Source organism: Knufia obscura, assembly GCF_036327395.1.
Source record: "Knufia obscura strain CCFEE 5817 isolate CBS 148926 chromosome Unknown scaffold_17, whole genome shotgun sequence".
Lineage (NCBI taxonomy): Eukaryota > Fungi > Ascomycota > Eurotiomycetes > Chaetothyriales > Trichomeriaceae > Knufia > Knufia obscura.
Window position 1 is genome coordinate 183,502 of NW_027042703.1, and position 22,830 is coordinate 206,331.

At 51.2% G+C, this 22,830-nt stretch overlaps 10 protein-coding genes across 10 annotated transcripts; 2 read left to right on the top strand and 8 right to left on the bottom strand.

The window, feature by feature from the left end:
* Positions 1-313: 313 nt before the first annotated feature.
* On the bottom strand, positions 314-2,352 carry PMZ80_010363 (uncharacterized protein; the record flags this gene model as incomplete). Its single annotated transcript, XM_064878752.1, has 3 exons — positions 314-1,465; positions 1,659-2,081; positions 2,134-2,352. The coding sequence occupies 3 exons, from the start codon at positions 2,350-2,352 to the stop codon at positions 314-316; spliced, it is 1,794 nt and encodes a 597-aa protein (XP_064725446.1).
* A 2,392-nt stretch (positions 2,353-4,744) lies between these two features.
* GIN1_3 (Gypsy retrotransposon integrase-like protein 1) lies at positions 4,745-7,859 on the bottom strand (the record flags this gene model as incomplete). Its single annotated transcript, XM_064878753.1, has 4 exons — positions 4,745-5,698; positions 5,749-6,130; positions 6,186-7,524; positions 7,574-7,859. 4 exons carry the CDS (start codon positions 7,857-7,859, stop codon positions 4,745-4,747), a joined length of 2,961 nt encoding a protein of 986 aa, XP_064725447.1.
* Positions 7,860-10,214: 2,355 nt separating this feature from the next.
* On the bottom strand, positions 10,215-11,043 carry PMZ80_010365 (uncharacterized protein; the record flags this gene model as incomplete). The annotated part of the gene is made up of 2 exons (XM_064878754.1): positions 10,215-10,614; positions 11,036-11,043. The coding sequence occupies 2 exons, from the start codon at positions 11,041-11,043 to the stop codon at positions 10,215-10,217; spliced, it is 408 nt and encodes a 135-aa protein (XP_064725448.1).
* Positions 11,044-11,058: 15 nt separating this feature from the next.
* Positions 11,059-13,629, bottom strand: PEX7 (peroxisomal targeting signal 2 receptor; the record flags this gene model as incomplete). The annotated part of the gene is made up of 3 exons (XM_064878755.1): positions 11,059-11,508; positions 12,595-13,414; positions 13,466-13,629. The coding sequence occupies 3 exons, from the start codon at positions 13,627-13,629 to the stop codon at positions 11,059-11,061; spliced, it is 1,434 nt and encodes a 477-aa protein (XP_064725449.1).
* Positions 13,630-14,081: 452 nt separating this feature from the next.
* eso1_2 (N-acetyltransferase eso1) lies at positions 14,082-15,878 on the top strand (the record flags this gene model as incomplete). The annotated part of the gene is made up of 1 exon (XM_064878756.1): positions 14,082-15,878. The coding sequence occupies one exon, from the start codon at positions 14,082-14,084 to the stop codon at positions 15,876-15,878; it is 1,797 nt and encodes a 598-aa protein (XP_064725450.1).
* Positions 15,879-16,088: 210 nt separating this feature from the next.
* Positions 16,089-16,682, bottom strand: PMZ80_010368 (uncharacterized protein; the record flags this gene model as incomplete). The annotated part of the gene is made up of 1 exon (XM_064878757.1): positions 16,089-16,682. The coding sequence occupies one exon, from the start codon at positions 16,680-16,682 to the stop codon at positions 16,089-16,091; it is 594 nt and encodes a 197-aa protein (XP_064725451.1).
* Positions 16,683-18,448: 1,766 nt separating this feature from the next.
* Positions 18,449-19,921, top strand: PMZ80_010369 (uncharacterized protein; the record flags this gene model as incomplete). The annotated part of the gene is made up of 1 exon (XM_064878758.1): positions 18,449-19,921. The coding sequence occupies one exon, from the start codon at positions 18,449-18,451 to the stop codon at positions 19,919-19,921; it is 1,473 nt and encodes a 490-aa protein (XP_064725452.1).
* Positions 19,922-20,220: 299 nt separating this feature from the next.
* PMZ80_010370 (uncharacterized protein) lies at positions 20,221-20,826 on the bottom strand (the record flags this gene model as incomplete). Its single annotated transcript, XM_064878759.1, has 2 exons — positions 20,221-20,445; positions 20,500-20,826. The coding sequence occupies 2 exons, from the start codon at positions 20,824-20,826 to the stop codon at positions 20,221-20,223; spliced, it is 552 nt and encodes a 183-aa protein (XP_064725453.1).
* Positions 20,827-21,438: 612 nt separating this feature from the next.
* On the bottom strand, positions 21,439-21,789 carry PMZ80_010371 (uncharacterized protein; the record flags this gene model as incomplete). The annotated part of the gene is made up of 2 exons (XM_064878760.1): positions 21,439-21,615; positions 21,664-21,789. The coding sequence occupies 2 exons, from the start codon at positions 21,787-21,789 to the stop codon at positions 21,439-21,441; spliced, it is 303 nt and encodes a 100-aa protein (XP_064725454.1).
* Positions 21,790-22,056: 267 nt separating this feature from the next.
* On the bottom strand, positions 22,057-22,647 carry PMZ80_010372 (uncharacterized protein; the record flags this gene model as incomplete). The annotated part of the gene is made up of 2 exons (XM_064878761.1): positions 22,057-22,233; positions 22,282-22,647. 2 exons carry the CDS (start codon positions 22,645-22,647, stop codon positions 22,057-22,059), a joined length of 543 nt encoding a protein of 180 aa, XP_064725455.1.
* Between the last annotated feature and the right edge of the window lie 183 nt (positions 22,648-22,830).

A 22,830-nucleotide genomic window follows, 5' to 3' on the forward strand; every position in this document is an offset into this window, starting at 1 on the left:
TGGACACGTTTTACATTTCCAAGTAGCACAAAGACGGTACTGGCGAATTGTCGAAAATGCTTTTTGATTCGCTCAGAAGTGCATGCTTGTTACACTGCATGCAACCCTTGCAACTATCTCTGCGCCTTCGTGACAAGTACAAGCTGATCATAACGTGACAATGAACTCGTAAAATACCCTTTGACCTCAGCGATCGTGCTAATAGACCAACCACGCCGACCACCCACCCATGAGACACGCCACTAAACCTCCTCAATACCACCATGCGCCCTAATCAATCAACCCGTCCTTGGAGTTCTGTCAGAAGAGCACTCTATGCATCTTGCTCGACATGTCTCAGGACAGGATATAGCTGCTCCTCATCCTTCTTTCGTTCTTCGTCATCGTGTGCTTCACCCATTGCGTCAGCAGACTCCTGCTTGACCTCCTCTTTCTTCACAGCTGCCTCATCGAAGCTGCCGCTCTCGAGCTGCTTCTTGATCAGTTCGCGCATCCACTCGATAAGTCGGAGATTCTGCAGCCATTCTTCTTGGGCATCCTCCGCTTTGTCGCCCCTTGGTGTGGTGGCTTCACCACTGAGAGCAGGGTCAATAACGCTGTCCTTTGGTGATCCAGCCTTGCCCTTGCCCTTAGCATTCATGGCCGAGGCTGGTGGTGTGGCAGAACCATCACGTTCCATGTCCATGCCGTCCTCGCTCTTTGATGGAGCTGCTCTTTGGAGCATGCCACCACCAAATCGGCGTCGTGCGTCATCATCGTACAAGCTGCCCATGGTTGCAGCATTTGCAGCAAGAGAAGCATAATCGGTAGAGCTTGTTGGAAGAGACGGGTACAATGGGTTGCTTGGCGCGTTGTGCTGGGGAAGAGGGCTCTGGCCAGATGTATAGCTTTGAGCAGACGAGCCAGGAGTGAGACCGGGTGTGCTTGGGTCGGTAGCTCCAGAGATGCTTGGGTTATGTTGGTGGTGAGGGGTCATCGCTGGAAGCTGCGAAGACGGTGGGCTGTTACTAGCACGATGAGTGTTGTAAGCAACGTAGCTAGCACCTGGCTGACCTGTGCCTGACTGAGCAATGTGGGTATCGTTCTCGTATATCGTTGCTTGCATCTGTTCAAGGATCTGGTCAATCGAAGTCAGGTCGCCTCTTGACTTGGCGTTTCCCATCGGTGGCAGGCTGTAGGCTTGAATTGGATCAGGCTGGTCGTAGCCGCCACCGACGGCAGAGACTGGCTGATAGGCTGGTACGTTTAGGTTCGAAGGAATGATCTGAGGTAGTTGAAGACCTTGAAGTTCGAAGAGTCGGCGGGTCACTGCTTGGTAGTTGATGGGGTCGAACTCTCGGCGCTTGACTTGACCAAAGAAGTGGTCGAGGGCGTCATAACCTCGCTTTCGTGTCTCATAGTCGTACGAGGCTTGAGGAGGAGCGCCATAGTATGTTACTGGGCCGTACCCTGGGTGGTGGCCTGCCTGCAGAGTGTTAGCGCTGTATCCTGTAATGTTGTATCGGTTGTCTGTGTAATACTTGGAATGGCGGGATATCTGGTCGTCGTATTCTTGCTTCAAGATGACGACAGATTCATCGCGGTATCCAATAGGGGTCATAAGGGCTCCATGTGTTACGAGTCTTCGAATCAGACATCGCAGTGTAGGGGTAACTAACCGAGGAAGGTGGGTGGTAGTATTGATTGGCACCATGCTGGCCGTACGCATCGTGGGGAGGCATGGCTGGGGCGTAGTAGCTCTGTGGGACTTGTCCGCCGCCCAAGTGGGAGTAGTATGGGCTGTGGTAGTCGCCGCCTTGGGTCAGACCACCCTGTGGTGCGCGTGAAGAGCCATTTGGTTCTGGGGAGCGCATGATGACGCTGTCATCTGCGTGAGTCTTGACATGTTTCTTCAGATCCTGCGGTCGCTTGAATGCCTTGCCGCAGAACTCGCATTTGTGAGGCTTCAGTGGGACGTGGACTCGGATATGGGATGTGATGTGGTCTCGCTTGACGGTCGTGGTTCGACATTGGCCCCATGCGCAGGTCAAATTCAGATTGTTAGTCGACTTTCGACCGACGTGTCTTTCGCATACGTGCTCCTAGTATCGACGGTCAGCGTAAGAAAGATTGATATACAACAGTGGAACGTACATAGAGAGCCTCTGGAGATTGGCATCGCTCACCACAACCTTGCCATTGGCACTGCAGGTTCTCACCTGCAGCATTGACTTGAGGTTGTTGAGGGCTGGGTGCAGCAGCAGCCTGTAGTTGTTGCTGAGCATTTTGGCCTTGCTGAAGGACTTCTTGAGGCGCTGAAGCTGCAGCAGCGGCTGCGAGGCTAGTCGTGTCTTGAAGGTCTGAGGTGCTCATCTTGGCAGCTTGACTGAATGATCTTGGGCCTTGGCAAATACCAAGAACTCGTTCTTTATCGACTTCGAAACGACTTCTCGAATATATACTCGTTTCAAAAGTTCACAACGACAAACAGTCGCGCGGACTTTGATGATTGTGTTGTGTCGAAGATAAGTATGTCGCGATGAAAGGAAAATGCGAAGGGCGAAACGGAGGGGCAGCGCGCGCCTCGGATTATCCAGCAGTCACCCGAAAATGTGCAGCGCTGATATGATATGTCGCGATACTCTTTCACTTATCACTATCGGTGCAAAGGAAAGCACAACGATCTTGTCACTCGTGTACAGGAAAGAGGGAGGCAGCAAGGTGGTAGATGGGGACAAGAATGGAACTGCGGAGGGCACGGGCTGCATAAGGATTATGTATCTATCTTTGGGGGGGAATGGAACAAGCGATGATGCTGAACTTCCCTAGCACTGCCGGGAGCCAAAATGCCAGAGATACGCAGAGGGTGATTTCTGGAGTGTCTGGGAGCACGAACGAAGGCAACTCATGGGCAGGCTCGGTGGGTTTCACTGGTCTAAGGTGCAGCCAGCCCTCCTGGTCCGTCACTCCACCAAGCATTTCATGCCAATAAAGTCCAAGCTTGACGACACTTTGGCCATTAGCTTACTCTGCCAAGACTTGGCGCTGCCTCCAAATCTTACTCTTTGCCCTTCTCGCTCGCATCGCTCCTGCGTTCTCGCCAAATCCTGGCTTCTTACGGCCTGCAGCTTCCGACTCGAGAGCCACCACTCGCTTTCAACCACAACTCTGGCTTCCCCTCTGTGCGCCTGCTTTGTGCTCAATTATGCTTAAGCTGTCAACAGTAATTTCACATAGTCGGCATGTCCTCGTAGCACTTCGACGGTGGTCTATCTCGCATCATGCACACTGGACGAAATCATAACGCCCATTCTGAAGTCTCTTTGCGGGATCTCTTGGACTCGTAGAGGAGAAGTGTTGGCACGATCCCAAGATTCTTGGATGCTTGGTGTCTTGGACTCCGCTCCCAAGACAACCAAGAAATTGCATGGCAGCGCATTTCTCAGCATGATCTCAAAGGGGCGTTTATCGTTTGCCACTGCCCAGCAACTTTTCCCGGTCTGGGCGCCTAGTCTTACACTATGCATGAATGCTTCCTGCCTCTTATCATAACATAGGAGGTGCCTCTTCTCATTATTGTGCGATAACGAGTCGTATCAGAACTTGTTCATAGCAAGTGCGACCTTTTGGCAAAATCCTTCGACGTAGTTCTGGGCAGGTGTGCGCGACGCAAAGTTCAATTTAGTGTGCCTGAAGGAGAGTCAAGATCATACTTCCTTCCCATCACATATCTTGATTGTATTCGCGCAACGCAGCGCCTACGCAAGCTTGTGTTCGTAACATGCAAACCCAAAGTTCCCGCCAACAGTAAGCCAGTGTACCTCTCACCAATCGCGTCTCATGAGTTAGCTCGCTCAATACAACCGCCTTGCCGCGTCCCTCGAACGAAAGCGGAAGGCGCACAACCACCACCTCCATCATCATGCATAATTCAACCGCAAGATAAGGATACGCGTAATCATGGCTTGCATAACTTTCTTGGACGAAATTTTGCCAATCCTGCCAATTTTCCCGCTCGAAATTCTCCCTTCCAAGACACCAAGACTCAGAGGGAAGTCTTGGGAAGAGCAGATTCTTGTCCCGCTGAGAAGGGAAGATTGTTTGCCACCAATGCTAGATAGACCCCTCTAAAGTAAAAGATGTGTTATTTACGGGTTGTCGTACAACTGGACGATCTTCGATGGTGTTCGCGGTTCGGGGTACTCCGTAGTCGCTTGCCGAATGTTGCGAGCAGAATCGACTTGACTGATGAGCATCGTGCATATTCTCGTTGCTACGTTACATATCAGCATAGTAGACATTGCCGACGTCTTACTGGCGATTGTTTAACCGTGCTTCCGGTTGTGCAATATTTCATCTCTGCTACTGACGATCGTAACTGCTTAGTAGCAAGAGCCTCTGCCCTTTTGCCTAAATTTATTCCCGTGAAGCACCGGGGATGTCGTGTCTGACCATACTCGATAGCACATTGTCTTCGACTATCTTTTCATGTAGTCTCTAGTCATCGCATTCCAGTAGGACTGGTAGTATTTGATTTAATGCACTCAATCAATTGAAGTCTATCGCTAAAGTTCTGTGCTCCTTGACAGTACTCACTACGTAGGTCGAGAAACGAAACAACTCACTCCTCCCGGGGTATCAATTTTGTCGTATGTCCTTGCTTCCAGCACCTGTAAAAACGATAATGTGTGCTTCCATGTGCATGCACACCGTGATTAGACCCTACTTCGTGTGCTTACTGCAATGGAAGCTGTTGTAACCATGGCTACTGCCAGTTGTGTGCACCCTGTCCAGACCATGGTATATTTTGCTGCGGCTGCTGACTATGATCAGGCATCGTCAGATTCATCGGTATGTTTGGCATGTTCCAGCCCTGACTGTTACCAAATATGTCGTCTAGATTGAGATTAACTCCCGGTCCGCCAGGCGTTAGACCCGTCCTAAAGTGTCCTTTTGCCGGCGCATGGCTCCAGTAATCCTCATCTTCACCTTGACTTGGCACCTGAAGATGGTTCTGCTGCGAAGAAGGATGTTGAACTTGTCGTGACTCGTCTGAGATGTTGTTCATGTTGAAGAAATGTGATGGCACTTGATTGTCCTGGTGTCGGAAGCCGTACGGGAAGTGCTGCCGTTCCTCACCTCTTTGCTGGAAAGGCTGCTGTGAATTCATGCTAGTCGGCGTGTTGTACTGCTCGGGTGCTGAAGATGGGTCGTTGCCAAATGGTAAACTGGGCATCGTGTCGAGGGTGCTGATGGGTTGGTTCGGGTAAGCAAATGGGTTGTCGCCTGGAAACATAACGCTCTTCAAATCCGGCAGCTGTCCTTGAACGAGGGCTGGTGTGCCAAAATCAAGCGGAGCTGGAGTAGCCGAATGCGACGAGCCATAACCGACTGTTTCTGTAGGCGTAGCTATGTTGGCGTATGCACCATCTGGTGCGAAAGGGTACAGAGCAGCATTGTTTACTGCAGGATCCGGCATGGACATCCTCTTAGTGGCGGTCTTCAAGTACTCCTGTGGCATCGTCCTATTGCGTAACGGCGTCGGTACGTGTGCGTCTGGCGCATTGGAAGGCATCGGAACAGGATGGCCTACAATAGGATGATTGCCAAAGAAAGGTGGATCGTTGGCTGGAGGAGGTCGCTTCCTAGCTGTGTTGGGCATAGTGCGCAGTGAACTTCTGCGTTCATTCAGCTTATCAGGTAACGCCTCGAATAGTGCCTGGCGAATGATTAGCAGCGCTCTACATCGCAAGAACCCATGAGACTTACTGCAAGACTGGAGCTACACCGGTCTGCCGCCATGCTGCGAGTTGCCAGGTTCGCTAAGGTGTCTCGTCCTTCCACAGCATCCCTCAGGATCTCCTTCGATGTGCCACTTTCCGGGTTTTCAAGCACAAAGTAAAGCAGTGACAAGATCGCAAAATATGTCGTGTACATCACAAACCAGTATGAACCCATCAAAAGGCCCCGTCTCTTCATTTCTGAAGTGATATGAACAATGTTGCGTGCAACACTGACACACGCAGCAGCACACGCAAAACTTCTCTTATCAGTTCGTGCTGTCTGGCATGCCTGTGCGACGTAGTGCAGGAAAGGTCGGTAGATCATCATCTGTACGTAGGCGTACGACATTCTCAGCAATTGTTGCACCCTGTAAGAGTACACGTTAGCAGCGTCCCTACGGTCAGAGAATTTTCATAACATACCTCGAGAGCTCGATATCGGCGTTCTCAGAGGGCCTCAATTGCATAGGAAGCTCATCCATCCAGCTCTGCAAGTCGCGTTCCAGTTCACGTATCACGCTGTGGCTGACTGTATACTCTCCAGAGGAAGCTCCTTCGCTGGAGTTCTTGATCGGGTATACATAGCGTACAACCTTTTGCAATATGCGTATCAACCTTGTGTGCGCATTGGTTGCCCTGATCAGCGGGAAAGTCTCTTGAGAAGCTGGCGAAATGCCGTTCTCAGTGATATGTTCGTCAGGTACCTCTGCAGGCAACTCTTGATCAATGTCATCCTCGCTGAGCATCATCGGCAGCCCCAGCATCGCGCCAACGTATATGTCCAGTTTGCGCACCTGCCAGAACAGTCGTTTGCGCTCCTCTTGTTCGATGACGTTGAACTTGCCTGTGAGCTTCCTGTGCATTCCGAGTCTGCAGCATGCTCGTAGGGCCACTCCAACATATGCGTAGCAAGTCGCAAGTTTTGCGGTGCCCTGCAAGAACAAAATCATGAACATCACGGCTTGTATCGAGAGCAGGTCTCTGCAATCTGTGACATCAAGCATAGACTTAGCGATATGAAAATAGTGATAGCCTTGCTCAATAGCAGACTTATATCCTTTTTTGTCAGACTCGTTCTGTTCGTCGCTGATCCGTCCAAACAAGCAGCCTAGTCCCATGGAGGCATATAAAAGTGGCAGGAACTTGATGTGTTCGTTGCTGTAGTTTTCAGGATCTAGGCTATAGATTGAGTTCAGTCGCTGGAAGAATGTCGGTCGATGCACTGGCCGTTGCAACGCGCAGCAGTCATCGATGGCGTTTCGACACAACTCGATTGCCACATCCTTAGGTGGTAAATCATTGCTAAGGGACATACCAGCCTCGAACGGTGAGGACTGTATCGATATTGGCGAGCCTTGAACGTGTGCCAGGTTGCGATTCTCAATAGGCCGATTGCTTGGAAGGAATTCATCGCCAAATGTCTCTTGAAATCTGCGTATGAATGAATACCCTGAAGAATTTCCATGATAATCGTAGTAGCCTGTATCGTCTAGATCAAGCGAGCCAGTCCTGTCAACCATAGACCGCATCTGTGCATCATCCTCTGGATTAGGGTGCTGTATCGAAGTCTTGGTGGGAGCAGCTTTGTTTGCCTCCAATATCTGCTCGACGCCACGAGCATCGTACTTTGGGTCATCAATGTCGATGCTGGGTAACACTGACCTCAACAGAGCTTCGGCCTTCTGCAGACGCCGCTCGAGCGCTTCGATGTACTGAGGAGCTGGGTTGCGTCGTCTGTTCGAGGGTTGGTCGTACGTACAGTCTAGACAACGTCGTCAGCATTTGAACTAGCTGCCAGTTCTGTGTCTTACCATAGCTATAAACTGTGCAGTGGGTACATGGCTGCTTGCCATCACATTTGATCTTCTTTCGACGGCATTCATCACAGGCTCTGGTCACTCTACGCCTCTTCTGCATGGGCACATTTGGCCTCGTGTCCGAGTCATCCTCCGCATCATGCGCAGTGCTGTCGTCTTGCAGGTCTTCCGAACTAATGTTCTTCTGTGGCTGCAAGTCGCTTACCTTGGGCGAAGTCGGCTTAGATAAAGGACTTGACTTTTTCGACGTCGAGCCATTCCTGGCGTCCGTCGCGCCCATGGCCTGTACCACAATGATGGGTCAAGACAGTGGTAGCGACCTTCCTTCTCGTATTGACTTGGTCAAACTCAGGCAAACAGCTTGTTGACGCAAACCCTCGTATCAGATCAATCTGCGAGAGTGGTCGACCAGCTGCGGAACCGTGCGCCAGACACGGCACAAGCTAGAAAGTTTCCTCTGAGGTGAGTAAGACTGGTGACCGCTGATATCCGACAATTATCGTAATGACAGTTCCTGCTTGTATGGGAGCGACGACGTGGTGTATTGATGCCTAAGGCTATTTGTTGTGTATGTCAGACACCGACTCACCCTATAGTTAGAAATTGCTGCGACTTGACGAGAAGGACAGAGGAAGGTTAAGAAGTGGCACTCGACTCACACCTGGGAAGCGACCGATGGGGCTACTTTTGTGCGGATCTGCCAATAAGAGTGATCAATTGTGAAAGCAGATGAATGATGCGCGAGGCCGGATCGAACAGAGTTTGGGAGACTGGTTCTTGGCCAGATGTCGAACGACCTTCCAGAAGTCCCTTCGCGGCTTGGGTCTCGATGTGGTAAAAGTGTTGATCTTCATCTGGAGCAAGCACAAGCTTTTGTGATCGATTAATCTGTTTTTCAGACTTACAAGGAAGCATGGACCGTGTTTAGAAGGGAAAGCGCATCTTGTACGGCGTTAAGAGGGTAAGTACGATGCTTCGGGCGTTGAGTCTGCAGGCACTGGACAAGCGAACGCCGTCCCCATTAAAGTGGGTTCAAAAAGGCTTGAGCTACGCAATCATTCGGTCAATGTCACAGTTATTCGCTACTACTCATTACAAGTTTTCAACTAGTATGTTGTTAACGAATTGTGGCTGATATATCTAGGCATAATTGGTATAATCTTATGCTGTTGCCCAAAGTATTGGTTAAGACAGGAACGTGGAGGGCATGGATTCCACGAGCGTGGTCAGCGTTTGCGAAGCCCGCTACCGTGGGCTACTGTGTCGTTTCGAACTGGGATTTACTCCGCTGTCTTTAGTCTCCCGGCCATCTTGGAAATATGCCGCCATCGCCAGGGGAATTTCATGGGGACAGCGTGGAACAGTCAGGCTAGAGTCGTACAAATTTGGCACTGACCCTGCATGAGCGCTTCATATCTGTTTTCTGGTGATTTGTCAGGCATAAGCACCGTACCAGGACCAGGTGCATCGAACCCATGGAAAGTCCAGATGCAACACTGCTGATGGAAAAAGTAGATCTGCAGATTCCAAGAGGAAGAAATCTGAGGGCCTTGGGACATACTACGCTAACCTACAACCCAGCCAGCCGAATGCTTGTCCCAGACCCACTACAAGAGTTTTGACACCTAAGGCAGTAAGCTATTCCTATCCTGCTCTAAGCGGGCCCAGGGAGTGACGATAGTCAGAAGAACCTCTGGCTTCTAGTGTGCTTGGCCGGAACCTCCTGGATCCAGCGCTTGGCAAGGCAGTTTCAGTGGCGCCTTTGCATGGCATTGTTCACAGAAATGAACAGTTGCGAGGATCCAGAGCATGGAAGAGGTATGAAAGCCGAGATTTTGTGTCTTTACGGATAAAGAGGATGAATTTTGGACGATGAAGTCACCAGGGCGAGCGGCTCTCACGGCTGCACGGGATCGGTAATAGTGGCTTGGCGACGTTGCTATTTGGGGTACTCGATTGTGTTTGGGAAACGTGTTGAGCTCAGCGCGGAGAAGCTGCACCCTTCCTGCAACTTCAACCTCACCATAGGGCAACGCAGAAAGCAGGTCGCTTACAAGTAGTGTCTGTGCTCAGGGAGAGAACCAAGCACAAGACTTTTGTGGTGCTCCGCCTGATCACCATCGAACTTGTGTCTTGTGCGAATTGGCACAGCTCCCAGCACGAGACTGCCTGGCCGGAACCTGGTATATTGATGAACACATAGGCTAATTGATCATCCACATCTGGCGACAGTTTGTGTGTGTACTCGCCGATGCACCAGAGCTCGACCAAGCAGTTATAGCAATGTGTTACGCGGACCAAGCGCTTCAAGTTCGGTGTTTGCGAAGCTAAAGTTGAGGACGAGGTCAATTCTGTGGGACAGCATTCTTGTGGTCGGCGGACAAACTATCCAAACCTTGACTTTCCTACCCGAACCGCGACGCTCTTTACGCAGGCGATCTGCCTCAGCACCAGAACTAGATCTTCACCGCCAGGTACGAGTCCAGAGCGGGAGTCCGTCCTGGGCAAGTGCTTGGCGCATCAAAAGAACTTCGGCTAGTTATAGCCTCTTGCAATGATGCCACGAGAGATCGGCGTTGCACTCAAGTGAATTTCATGGTTGCAGACCCATGGCAGATCAACAGCCGCAGCACAGTCACGGTTGCATAGCTGGTGACTGTTGGCTGATGAGGTGTGCTGTAAGACCTCGCTTCGCAGGAGCTCTTTCCATTTCTGCATTTGCGCCTTGAGTAGTTTGTCCAGCATTGAGCAGGAGAGCGGGAACTCGTTCAGGCTTCCGCAACCAGCCGTCGATAATCTTTGTGCGATCTTCAGAAACCTCGTAGGCAAGCCATGGTCTTCCAATATGCCGCAAGGCAGCATCCTCGCTGACGCTGAGTAGGATCTGCCTGAGCGTTTCCGTCGAGAAGTTCTGGCCCGCTTCAATGTACGTGATGTTACTGATGACTTCCTCAAGGGATGCTTCGCCGAGGCTCGGATGGTGTTGATGTTTCCATGCGGCTGGCAAGTGAATGTCCAGATAATCTACCCTGGAACTGACCTGCTTCAGCTGTCTATCTTTTAGTATTCATTTTGGTTCAGGCATGTGAGCACGCTGTTGAGTGGGTGAATCTTGTGGAAGCCTGGGTGGTACCTCAGCCTCAGAATTTCTGATGCAATGGGCCGAAGCATCGCAGTGATGCAAGTTGGCTGTTACCATGACACAGCAATAAGGTGGTGAGCAATGGCATTATCGGACACATGTCAGTCTTGTTTGAAGTCTGACGAGGCGCTTTGAGAAAGTCAAGATACCTTCTTGAGATGCAGATACGACTTTTGGCATGACCAGCCCCACGGAGGAAGCGTATGTTCCAATGTGTGTATTCATGCACAGTCAAAAATTCTCATGAAACGTCATTCCTCGTAGATATATTCAATAACGCCAAAAGCACATTGTCAACAAACACCATCGCTTACTATCTCATCTCGGACATGCTCACTCATTCACAATCAACGAAGTCGTTGCCAGAGGCGCCAGTATGCGTGATTGCGCCCGCGAAATCACCCTGAGTATTGAAAATGACCCGGTCGGCACCGGGGCTGCCGCCATCGTACGGATTGGCCCCAAAGTTGGAGAGTATGGGAAACTCCTGATATGGCCCAGGGATGCCGAAGTCGAAGCCTTCATAGTTGTTGTAGGTGTGAGGGTAGCCGTCTTCCTCCTGACCGTTCTGGTACAGCTCGTACCCTGCAGATACAGCCTCGTCGATTGTTGATTGGTAGTAGCAGATATTGCCGCAAGTCTCTGCGCATGACTGACGTTTTTCTAAAGGTGAGAAGAGACTCGACGTGCTTGAAGCGCCCTCCCGAATCTCAATGGACGTAGAGTCAATCGGCGCAGGTGCTGGCAGAGCGAGGATAGCCGGGAGTACAGTCAGGGCTGAGAAGACCTATTCCATCGTTAGGCGGAGCCGCGACCAAGAGCAAGGCTAACGCACGGTTGAGAGCTTCATCTTGAGATGCTTGATTTGGCTGAAGCGATGATGAGAAAAAGATGTCAGTCCGCAAGTCTCAGAGGCGAGTGTCTAGAAGGTGATGAAGCCTGATACAGACCAAGCTGGAAGACCGTATCTTTATATGCCTCTTGAGGTTGTCTATCACAGCCGGGTTATGCTCGTACACAAGGAAAGTGATGTGGTGGGACCACGTTTCGAAACTTCCAGTGTGGATAAGAGGCCTTGCTTGAGCCAACCACCGAAGTCAAATGAAGACGCAGGAGGACGTGAATGTGCTCTGCTTCGGCGTTAGATCTTGTCGTATGCTTTCGTCCAGCATAGTCATTGGCACACTCCCGGTCGATCGTCTTGGGGCTTCCTGTTCCTGACACAAAGCCGATGCACGATATGAGCAGTCATGCAGAAGCTTTAGTTATGTGTCTGCTTCAGATACCCGCACTGCAAACAGGCCTGTGCTACCCTTTGATCTCGTGGCTATCCTATCAGCAGGCATTTCTTTGGCACGATGCAGGAACGGGATCCGGCTGATCATCCAAGCTAGCGAGGCTTGGTTGCCTTTGCGCACATGATTGGTCGAAAGAGGAATGTTGTCAATTCAAGCTTAATCCCCAACTTTCACATCCTCGAAAGGTTCACGAGACGGTGGTCTGCCGGACAGCTGGCTGATGTTGCCAAACCAGGGAGGATGCGCATCTGCTTTCTTCTTTCCGTCTTCTGGCGAGCTTCGGTTGTACGAAGCACGGCACCCGGCGGTGACCGGTCCATCTGCATAGCATCATCCCAGTGGGAGTGCATGGAACATCGTTCTTGGGGAAGCCGAAAGTTGTCCACGCCCAGCTGCCGGTCGAGGTTATCGTCTCGGTTGTTTCCATTGCAACCGCACGTGTAGGGGTGGTTCGCTATGCAAGCATAGAGTGATCGGGTGTATGCGTTGCAATGTCCCGCAATACAGTTTCTTGGAGGTTTATGCGCTATCGTCGTTCAGGTCTGCATGAAGGCTCGCACATCCCAAACGCATACTCTTTCATCCCATCCGCAACTCGCTGCCCAACCTTCATTGCCAAACAAGCACCAGTCAACGCCGGTCGCAAATTCAGTATGCCTGCCCATGTTTCCCAGCTCGGCTGCTGGTTTTCCAGGCGCGCTTGCCCCATCTGTCCATACCCGACAGGTCATGTCGTAGCTAGCGCTGAGAAGCAGATCTGGTAAGTGCGGACTCCATGCCACTTTCCTCACAGCGTAACCATGACCTTGGAGGAGCTGTACCGGTCCCTTGGGCTGGCGTATGTCAAACGTGCGTATTATGCGATCGACACCAGCGGTTGCGAGAACATCCGGCCGATACTTGTTCCAATCGTGCGTAAGAGCTTCGGATGGCGGAAAGGTGGGCTGCAGTCTGGAGTTGTTGATTGTGTTCGGGGCGGAATGGATAGGTATTTGCAGGATCAAATGGTTGTTCGCAGACGCTGGTGTACGAAGATCCCACACTCTCAGATGGCTGTCTGAACAAACTGCGCTCAGCACTCCATCGGTGTGAGGATTCCATTGTGTACTGTATGTGCAAGAATGTGTTGGCAGGGTCAACAAGCTCTGCTGTCTCTCAGGATTCCATATCTTCACATTGCCATCCCATGATGAGGAAGCAAACGTAGCCTTAGAGGTCAAATTCCAGCTGCATGAGAAAGCTTCTCTTGAATGTTCTTGAAACGTAGCGATAGGATACTCTGGTGCCAATGAAACATCGTACAAACGGAGAGATCCATCGCCAGACGACGTGAGTAGATGGTTCGAATGGACCTCTGAATGGGCGACGTCGTAGAGGGCATCTTGAGTAGGATACCTGTATCGCTGTCAGATCGAACGAGTGATCCTCATCTCCAGCACCACGTACCACTTCATGCATTGAATGCCATTCGGCGTTAGCTCAAGCACGAACAGCCTACCGTTTCCCACGAGACCATAGTTGGCAGACGCTGCGACTGCCAGCCGGTTGTCAAAGAACGGGGAGTACTTGACAGCATATCCCTGAAAACCTTGGGTGCGAAACTCAAGCATCGTCGTGATCTTGGAGCCGCCGATTTCTGCTATGGCACTGTTTGTAGCATGTTCGGGAGGTCGCAATAGAGCGTAGAAGATCTCACCACTCTAGCACGGCTCACTACAACGACTAGAACAATTGATAGGTTGCAGTGTTGGACGCAGCCTGAGAGGCAAGAACATCTTTGCATGAATGCTGGCGGGCCAGAAACCAGGCACTTCCCGCCTCGGCATCTCTGGTGACCAGGTCTGGCCTCTTCTATGATAGCCCTTCATCATTCATCTTTGAGCATCGACAGATATCAGATTATCGGTCGTTGGTAGTAGGACTGCAGACTATGCCTACGGTGGCCTCGGCCAGAAGCACGCATTGTGCTGTAAGCGGTCATCACCAAATAGCCGTTTGAGGCCTATTCGTCTTACCTCGAAACAATCCCGGCCGACTGACATCGCCTATCTGACACAGCTGGATGTCACAGCTGGATTCGACAGACTTTCCCAGCTCATTGGACCGGGACTCGAGGTCCCGCTTCACTTATCGAGATCTAAAGAACCTCGGACGGGCGTCTACAACGTGTCCCCTGCGAGTCATCGCTCTTGTTGACTTCGATGCCTTCTACGCACAATGCGAGACGGTGCGTCTAGGCCTGCCACAAGACCAACCGCTGTGTGTACAACAATTCAATGCGATCATCGCCCTCAATTATGCTGCAAAGGCTGCTGGAATCAAGCGAGGAATAGCACCAGATCAAGCCAAGCTGAAATGTCCTACCGTCTTCTTGCAGCATGTAGCAACGTGGCGAGAAGGAGATACCTCATGGGCTTACAGACCAGATGCTAATAAACTGGTAGAGACCGATAAGGCTGCTCTTGACCCGTATCGGTTGCAGTCCCGGAAAGCTTTTGATCTGATCAAGACTAAGTTGCCTCCGCCACCAGTTCAGAAAGTCGAAAAAGCCAGCATCGACGAAGTCTTCCTGGACCTTTCTGCTCAGGTATACGCCACGATCCTTCAGCATTACTCTGGTCTATTGAGCGATCTCGAACATGCTGATAACGACTCGTTCCTCCCACTTCCCGAGACAACATTGCTTGCCTGGCAAACAGACAAGCTCATTGCTGTCGATCCGGGAGCGGAGGTAGACCCCCCTGACTGGGACGACGTCGCCCTTAACATTGGCTCAGAGGTAGTCCGCGGAATTCGCCAAGCACTCTACGACGAAACGAAATACACATGCTCTGCTGGTATTGCTCACAACAAGACCACCGCAAAGCTTGCAGCTGGTCATAACAAGCCAAACCAGCAGACTGTCGTTCGAGCTCGGGCAGTAGGTGCGTTCTTTGCGGATTACAAATTTACTAAAATTCGTGGACTCGGAGGAAAGCTGGGCCAGCAAGTTGTGAAGGCTTATGATACAGACCAGATATCTGAATTGCTCAAAGTATCGCTACAGGACATGCGTAATAAGATAGGTTCGTCAGCTCCATGGATCTACAACGTGATCAGAGGTCTAGAATATTCCGAAGTCGTCGAGCGCACACAACTCCAGTCCATGCTGGCCCAAAAGACATTTCAACCTAGAGCCCAGAATCTCGAGCACGCTGAGAAGTGGCTGCGAATCTTTGCCGGGGATCTCATGGGGCGACTTGAAGAGCAAGATGCGGCGTCCAGAACCCGCAGGCCAAGAGCCATAGCCCTGCATCATGCCATCGATGGCCGCTTCGGACCAACGAAATCTAAGCAGATGCAGATTCCGCCTGGAGTCGAGATTAACGCAAAACTGCTCTTCGACTTGTCCAGGACGTTGTTGGTTCAGATATCCCGAGAAGGCCCAGCTTTCCCTTGCTTGGAGTTTTCCATTAGTCTTAACGACTTTCAAAATGAGATAACGGGCAATCACCAGATGACATCGTTCTTTAGACCGCAGGCGCGCATAACAGAGGTTTCGGCTGAAGAAGGTGATCCCGGCCATGCTGCCATGGGTGACATACATGAGCCGAGTGGATCAACTAAACGCAAGAGGGACTCGCTAGACTTAGTGCCTTCCACAGCTTCGAAGAGAGTTGAAAAGTCATCTGCAAGCGCCGACAAATATGACCCTGGCGGGAGGTCAGACCTGGAGACAGATCATCAACTCGGTACCACTTGTGAAGAAAAGTCGGAGGCGGACCTCTACTGCTGTCCGACGTGCAATGCATATCTCGACAACGCATCGGTTTTGGAGCACCTAGACTGGCACGTTGCTAAAGAGCTCGAAGGTAGGTAAAGATTGGAAGACCCGATTCTGTCGGTCATGGTTGTTCTTGCAATTCTCTGCGCGAGAACAGACCTTGTTTTGTGATGACCTTTTCATGTCTATCATATGCTCATGGCATGTCAGCGCGTAGCTATGTATCGTTCTGACGCCAAAAGAGATCTTGATGCTCGGGCGTCTTCGACACGCATCGCTCCTTCTGCGGCTCTTCAATCGTGCTCTTCAGACAGTCCTCCTATCACTCATAACCCTCACAATTCCACCAACCCCCACCAACTCCACCAACTTCTCATGCCAACTCAACAACACACTCATAGCCTGTCCACTCCCGCCCTCACCCGTATTCCTCTGCTGAATCTGACTAAACCCCTTGCTCAACCCATCAACACCCCCCGTACTCTGCGGCGTAATCCCCCTACTTCCACTCCCACCCGCACCACTCCCCATCCCCTTGTAGATATACTTCATCAACGTATCAGCAAGCGCATTCCCACCAGGCTGCCTCAACATCTCACTCAGCACCCTGGACGCATCGCTCTGCCGTATCCCCTGCAGCACCTCCAACACCGTAGTAAGATGAACCTGTTTCGCCTGCTCGTCGCCTGCCAGAGGAGCAGTTTCTAGTGCGGAAGACAGAGCGCCGAGACTGTCGCCTGCGCGGAGGAGTTGGCGGACCTGTGTTGCTATTTGGGCGGATTCGCCGGATGTGGAGGGGGCGGGGAGGCTGGAGGGTTGCAGGGAGGTCAGGTCGAAGTTGTAGGAGGATTCGGGGTCGTAGGCGTCTATGTTTAGGGTGCGGTAGTTTACGTTGGCCATTGTGCGGCTGTTGAGAGGGTATATGGGCGATGTGAGGTGCTTGGGATGCTCTTGTGGGTGTGCACTATCGCTAGCTAGATCTTAGGGCCTAGAGCTTCGGTGAGTTCGATAGACGATTGTAGGCTTTGACGTGAATAATGGAAATCTATTGCAAGGCCTGTAAGGTGTGGATGCAGGTACAAGTAGGTGCACTGTCAGATCACAACGGCTGCTCACTCCATACCCGCAGCCTCGAACTGCCCGCCTACGCAATGCCAAGTCTGATGCCTAAGGCATTCAGACAATGGCCTCTTGTGCTCAGTATCTCTTTCTATCTTTCCTGCATAAGTCACGTAATATTGAACATGCAACATTGATCATCTTTTATCATGTCAGCATTTCACGGCGTCCTGAAATCCTGCTTCTAGCCCAGGAGCACGCTGTATGAGGATGACAGACGCGGTTTGAGTGGCGGAAATCAGCTATGTCACACGGACTTTCAACGATAGGGAAAGCTTCACTACCAATATCGAAAACCATAGCTTTGACCATTGACAGGCTTATTCCACGAAGCACAGATATCGAGTTGTGCTAGCACGGACCCGCGTGACATCGAGCTGCCACCGCAGCCACTCACTGACCGGACCACAGGGCTACAGCAGCGAAAAACACAAACTGGTTTTCTTATGCACCGATGGCCTCTCTTTCGAAAGGCACGCTAAATGTGCCGAGGTGGGCTTACAGCAGGTACCACACAACTTATGCTGCATTCATCTGTGCATATGCCCTTTTTCTCACCACATTCGGTATCTCTATGCATGGCGTATGAGGCGTTATTGAGCGGACATCCTTGCAACGCCTCTGATCTGTCGATCTCTATCCAGTGAGCCTTGTTCCTTTGCCATTTTCTGATATCCTTCCTCCACTCAACCATATGATATTCAGTACACCTCGTGTGGTGGCACTCATCCGTTTTGACTCATGAGGTGTGATTGGCATAGCTCACTACACAACTTATGGTACGAATCTGGCCATTGAAGTTGTTGGTCATGCGGAGCTCGAATTATGCACAATGGCAAGAATTCCTAGCAACCATATAGGATTAGCTATGTCTTCCAACCTCGGGTCTCACTGATGCTACACTCTTATCGTGTATGCGCTCTACATCCATTTGATCGCCCTATTACCAAAGACCGCTTATTTCCTGGTCTTTCCTGCTTGAACCACTGGCAAACCAGTGTTGAAACTGTGGTGTAGCCTGCTTTCAACTCCGCCGCCAAGGATGCCAAGTACAAAGCACCGGTCACCTTCTCAATTGGGCACAGCGTCAAGCGACACGACAGCCAGCAAGCAGTGGGCCAAGACTACCAAGACAGGTCAATCTTTATGGCTTCTAGACGCAAGACTTGGCGTCGGTGCACCCAACCACCCGTTTACGAGCTTGATTCGTCTGCCTTGAAACGTATCGAAATGCAAGCACGCAGAGGCGGAGAACCTCCGCTGCGTGATCATGCAGGGCCAATGACAGCGTGGCATGCACGCGACGATCGGCAATGCAACTCAACATTGTGCTTGTGATAGGACTTGACTCGCATGGGAAGGTAGCAACACCAGAGCTTTGGATCCACAACAACATATGCCTTGGAAGCAGCGGGCTCCGGTAAAGCTACCGAGTATAAGGTCGTGCTACTGTCCTGCCTATCCAGAGGTTTTGCCATCCCATAACTTCATCACTGTCAATCTCGAGGTTATTGACAAGCGTGGGTTGTCGTTGTTACACAAACACAATGAAGGGACTTTCGTTACTGGCTTCGGCCTCCATGGCCTTCGCCGCCAAGGAGCTGAGCTTCTCTAAGCAGGAGTACTCGAGCGGCGCTGTCCACGAAAGCATTATGGAGACGAAACACGCTTCATGGGACCGACAAAGAGCAGCTGGAGAGATGGAGTCATCCCAGTACCCATCGCTAGAAGCTGCCTTCGTGAAATGCGAGGGTGGCTTGGCAACTGTCGTTCCTGGCGATGCCAACCAGACCTTCAAGTGCAACAACATAGATCTCTACGACTTCAAGTCGCATGCAGACTTAGGCTCATTCGGTGGCGAGGGCAGTTCATCATGGGGTTGGACCTCGGATGACGGCAGAGAGTTTGTCGCTGTTGGTCAACAGGACGGAACTGCTTTCGCCGAGATCTCGCCAGAGGGCAAGCTCATCTACCTCGGCCGCCTGCCACAACAGTCAGTCTGGAGTATCTGGCGCGAAATCAGATCATACAAGAACTACATGATCATCGGCTCCGAAGCTGTTGGCCACGGCATCCAAATCTTCGATATGACCAAGCTCTTGACGCTTGATCCCGCCAACCCGAAGAACTTCAGCACAACGACCGATCTGACTGGTCTGTTCACCGAGCTGCCTGTTGGCCGAACGCACAACGTCGTCATCAACGAAGAGCTCGGGTACGCCGTCTCGGTCGGTGCGGCGCCACGAAACTCATCTTGCGCCGCTGGCCTAATCTTCATCGACCTGACTGATCCCTCAAACCCAACCACCCCAGGCTGCGCCGGCCAAGATGGCTACGTCCACGATGCCCACTGCCTCGTCTACCACGGCCCAGACACCCGCTACGAAGGCCGTGACATCTGCTACGGCTACAACGAGGACACCCTAACCATCTACGACGTCACGGACAAAGTCGGCATCAACAGCACCACCATCATCTCCACGCTCTCCTACGAAGGTGCCCGATACACCCACCAAGGCTGGACCATCGATACAAACTGGCAATCCCACCTCCTTATAGACGACGAGCTTGACGAGGAGTACATGACCGGCCCCGCCGCCGACCGCTTCCCAGTCACATACATCATCGACATCTCGAACCTGGAGGCCCCAGTCCAAACCGGCTACTACAAGTCTAAGGCTTACAGCATCGACCACAACCAGTACGTCTGGGGCAACCTGGGTCTAAGCTACCAATCCAACTACGGCGCTGGTCTAAGAGTCCTCGATATCTCATCGATCCCGTCTGACCCAACTGGTGGCTCCATCGAGGAAGTCGCATTTTTCGATATCTACCCTGAGGACGATGAGCTGCCTAACGGTGGTCTCATTGACTTTGTTGGTACTTGGTCGCATTATGCTGACTTTGCTTCTGGATATGTTTTGATCAACACTATTGAACGTGGTGCGTTCATTGTCAAGATGAGCCAGTTTGAGAAGAGGGCGAGGGGTGCTCATTACAAGAAGCCGAGAAATGTGTAGGGGACTACTTGAGTTGTGATAATGATAATTATGAAAGTGAAGAAGAAGAAGAAAGATGACGTAGAACGACGACTGCGATGTTGATGACAGCCCGAGCTAGCTGCTCGTTAAATATGATGCCAAAGTACTGGCAGAAAAGCACTGAACGAAGCTATTAGTACACTTCATACTCTCCGTCTGCCGTAATATCGACCCTTCCAAGTCTCGGCCTTTCCCATACGTGATCACGCGTTCATCCTTCTACCTGTGTCCCAATCAATGGCGTTGTTTGTCTCACATCTGCGCCGTATTGTCGAATCCTATGCTGACTTGACCTTCTTGACCAAGACAGGGAGTATGTGGCACGCTATGACTTCAGCGGTAATGTCCCACTTTCGTGCGCAAAAGCTCAGGTTCCATCCCCAGCCAAGCGTACTCTTTTCCTTCGTCCACACTCCTCGATTGTCCACCTTGTAAGAGACATCCATATCTGGGAATCTTAGCTCGCCATCATCCTCGTCGTAGTCCTGGAGGTAGACCTCAAGCTATTGAGCATGTCAGTGAAGACCCCGTGTGAAGAGCGGGTGAAGCCAACATACCCAAACTATGTCTTCGTCCCGACCAATATAGATCATGGCATTCTTGTTCTGATACCCCTTGGAGTCGATGTCGCATGACCAACCACAGTCGCACTCGACCGAACCAGGTAGGAGTAAGTGGTTCACCACTGATTTGCCATGATAATAGTAAAGCATCGTCGCCATCAGATCCTGAAGAGCAAAATCCTTCGCGTCGAGAGCGTCGAGGTCTATCTGAGGATCATCGAGGTTGAGAACGTGGTGCTTTCCAGACAGTGCAGCATGTTCTTGGTCGGCTGAGGTGTTATACAGGACGACTTTCTTCAATTGCGCTTTGTCGTCGGCCATTGTGGTGTGAAATGACGTCTTGCTGAGGAGAGATGAAGGCAAGAGTACTCTGAGCAAGTAGAAGAAGGAGAAGAGTAGGGTATCTGGGTCAAGTGGACTATATCGATATCTTGGTGACTAACTGTACTGAGTCGCCGAGTGAAAGTGCAGCAGGCGAATCTTCACTACCATTCCGAGCTTAAGTGAAAACTAGTTTCACGAAGACCACTGCCATCATCGAAGGAAATTGACAGGCATGGCGGTGATGGCTCTACTGAGCTGATTGTGTTTGGGGCTGGTTCGAGGTGTAAGCTTTGGAAGTTGTTTGTTGTGTGGGCAAATCAGAAGGCTGAAGAGGCGCTCTCACTCGGTAACGAAGAGCAACCTCTGCCTCCGAGCAAATAAGGCTGCAGCATCTATCGGTGAAGGAGACAGGACCGTTGACAGCATCGTTGGAGCCTGCAGATAGTGAAAGCGAGTTGCAACTCCAGGAGCAGGCTATATGCCCCTTCCTCCACGCAGTACCGCTAGAGCTGATAAGGGGATCTGGTACAGTTTTCCGCCTCTTGACGCATTCTCCACCAGATCGTGACTTGGGCTCTACATATCATCCAGAGAACAGCCACGCTGAACTTAAGCCGTAGCACCGTACGTATGCAGGTTAAAAGCCCGAGTAGTCGTCGGCGGGCCTACGGCAACCACGTCAAGCTTGCGACCAACGATGCCCTGCTCGCAATGATAGCCTTCATCAACAAGAATGATGTAGCCGAAGGACTCGTCATTGCATTTGGCGAACGATATGTCAGAAAGCTATTCGGCGTTAGTCTTGGGAAGATATTATAGGGCTGCTTGACTTACACAGACAACTGCGCCGTTACGGGGAAAGCCTTGACAAGCGGTCTTGGCAATTTCGTTGTTACCTTCGGCGCGGACAGTGAGGAAGGTCACGCTGGCGAGGGCTAGGATAGCAGATAGATACTTCATTGGATTGGTGGATATCGGTGGTATTTAGTTTGGGGATAGATGGATTTGCGATTTTTGCTTGTCCCGAAACTGCGAGAAGCTCACTGAACATATAACCCGACTTTGGGCTGTGTAGGAACAAGGTTGCTATTCTCGGAGTCGAAGAACAGCGGGCTTGGGACAAAGAATGCGAAGCCAGCGTGCTCAAAGAAGGATCTCTGTGCAGTGTGATCTAGGAGCCTGGAGTTGAACAATGAATGATCTTCTTGATGATGCACTTAGCCGCAATCACCTTGACCATGCCCTTCTCAGAGCTGTCGAAGATCCAGCTTCCATCTGCATCAATCTCGTACCAATCGTTACCGTCGGGTCCAATCTGCATCTGAACCCTGATGTCTGCAGGCGTATCTTGGTCAAGTCCTCCTTCTCATCACCGTCGTTGCACCCTCGGAAATTGATAAGCAGCTATCCATGTTGTCAGCAAGAGCCTTTGGGCATGAACAATAACCTTACCGTAACTACTTCTCCTTCTCGGACAATTCTTATAGGATAGAAATTCTTCTTCGTGTCCTCCCCGTCTTTGTCTCCACCTCCCATGGACACATAGTCCTCCGTGTTGTAGACCCCTTCGAGGCTGAATCGGAAAATCGTAGGTTCGAAACCATCTATGTAGCGCTCGTCCAACAATTCTAGCACAAAACCTTCACCCTTGACTGTGTACACCAAAGTGACCATGAGGTCGTCGAGGCTCAGACCAATACTATCTTTGCGCAAGAAGTTCTGCCATTCTGCTTTGGTGTAGTGGAGGACACGAGGGCGTCCTGTTATCCTCGCTAGGGTGTCGTTGAATTCGGCGTTGTAATTGGGTACTTTGGCCATGTTGATCGGATCAGGCTTTCGAGCAGATTGGATGATATGTGCCGCAATGGGTGAACACGTTATGACCAGGGGATGTATGGTACGAGGGTTCGAATGAGGTAAGAAGTTCGCAAGCTGTCAAAACTTCATGATATCAGTTGCCGCGTCACTTGCCGAATGCTGTGAGTCCACGGTCAGACCTAA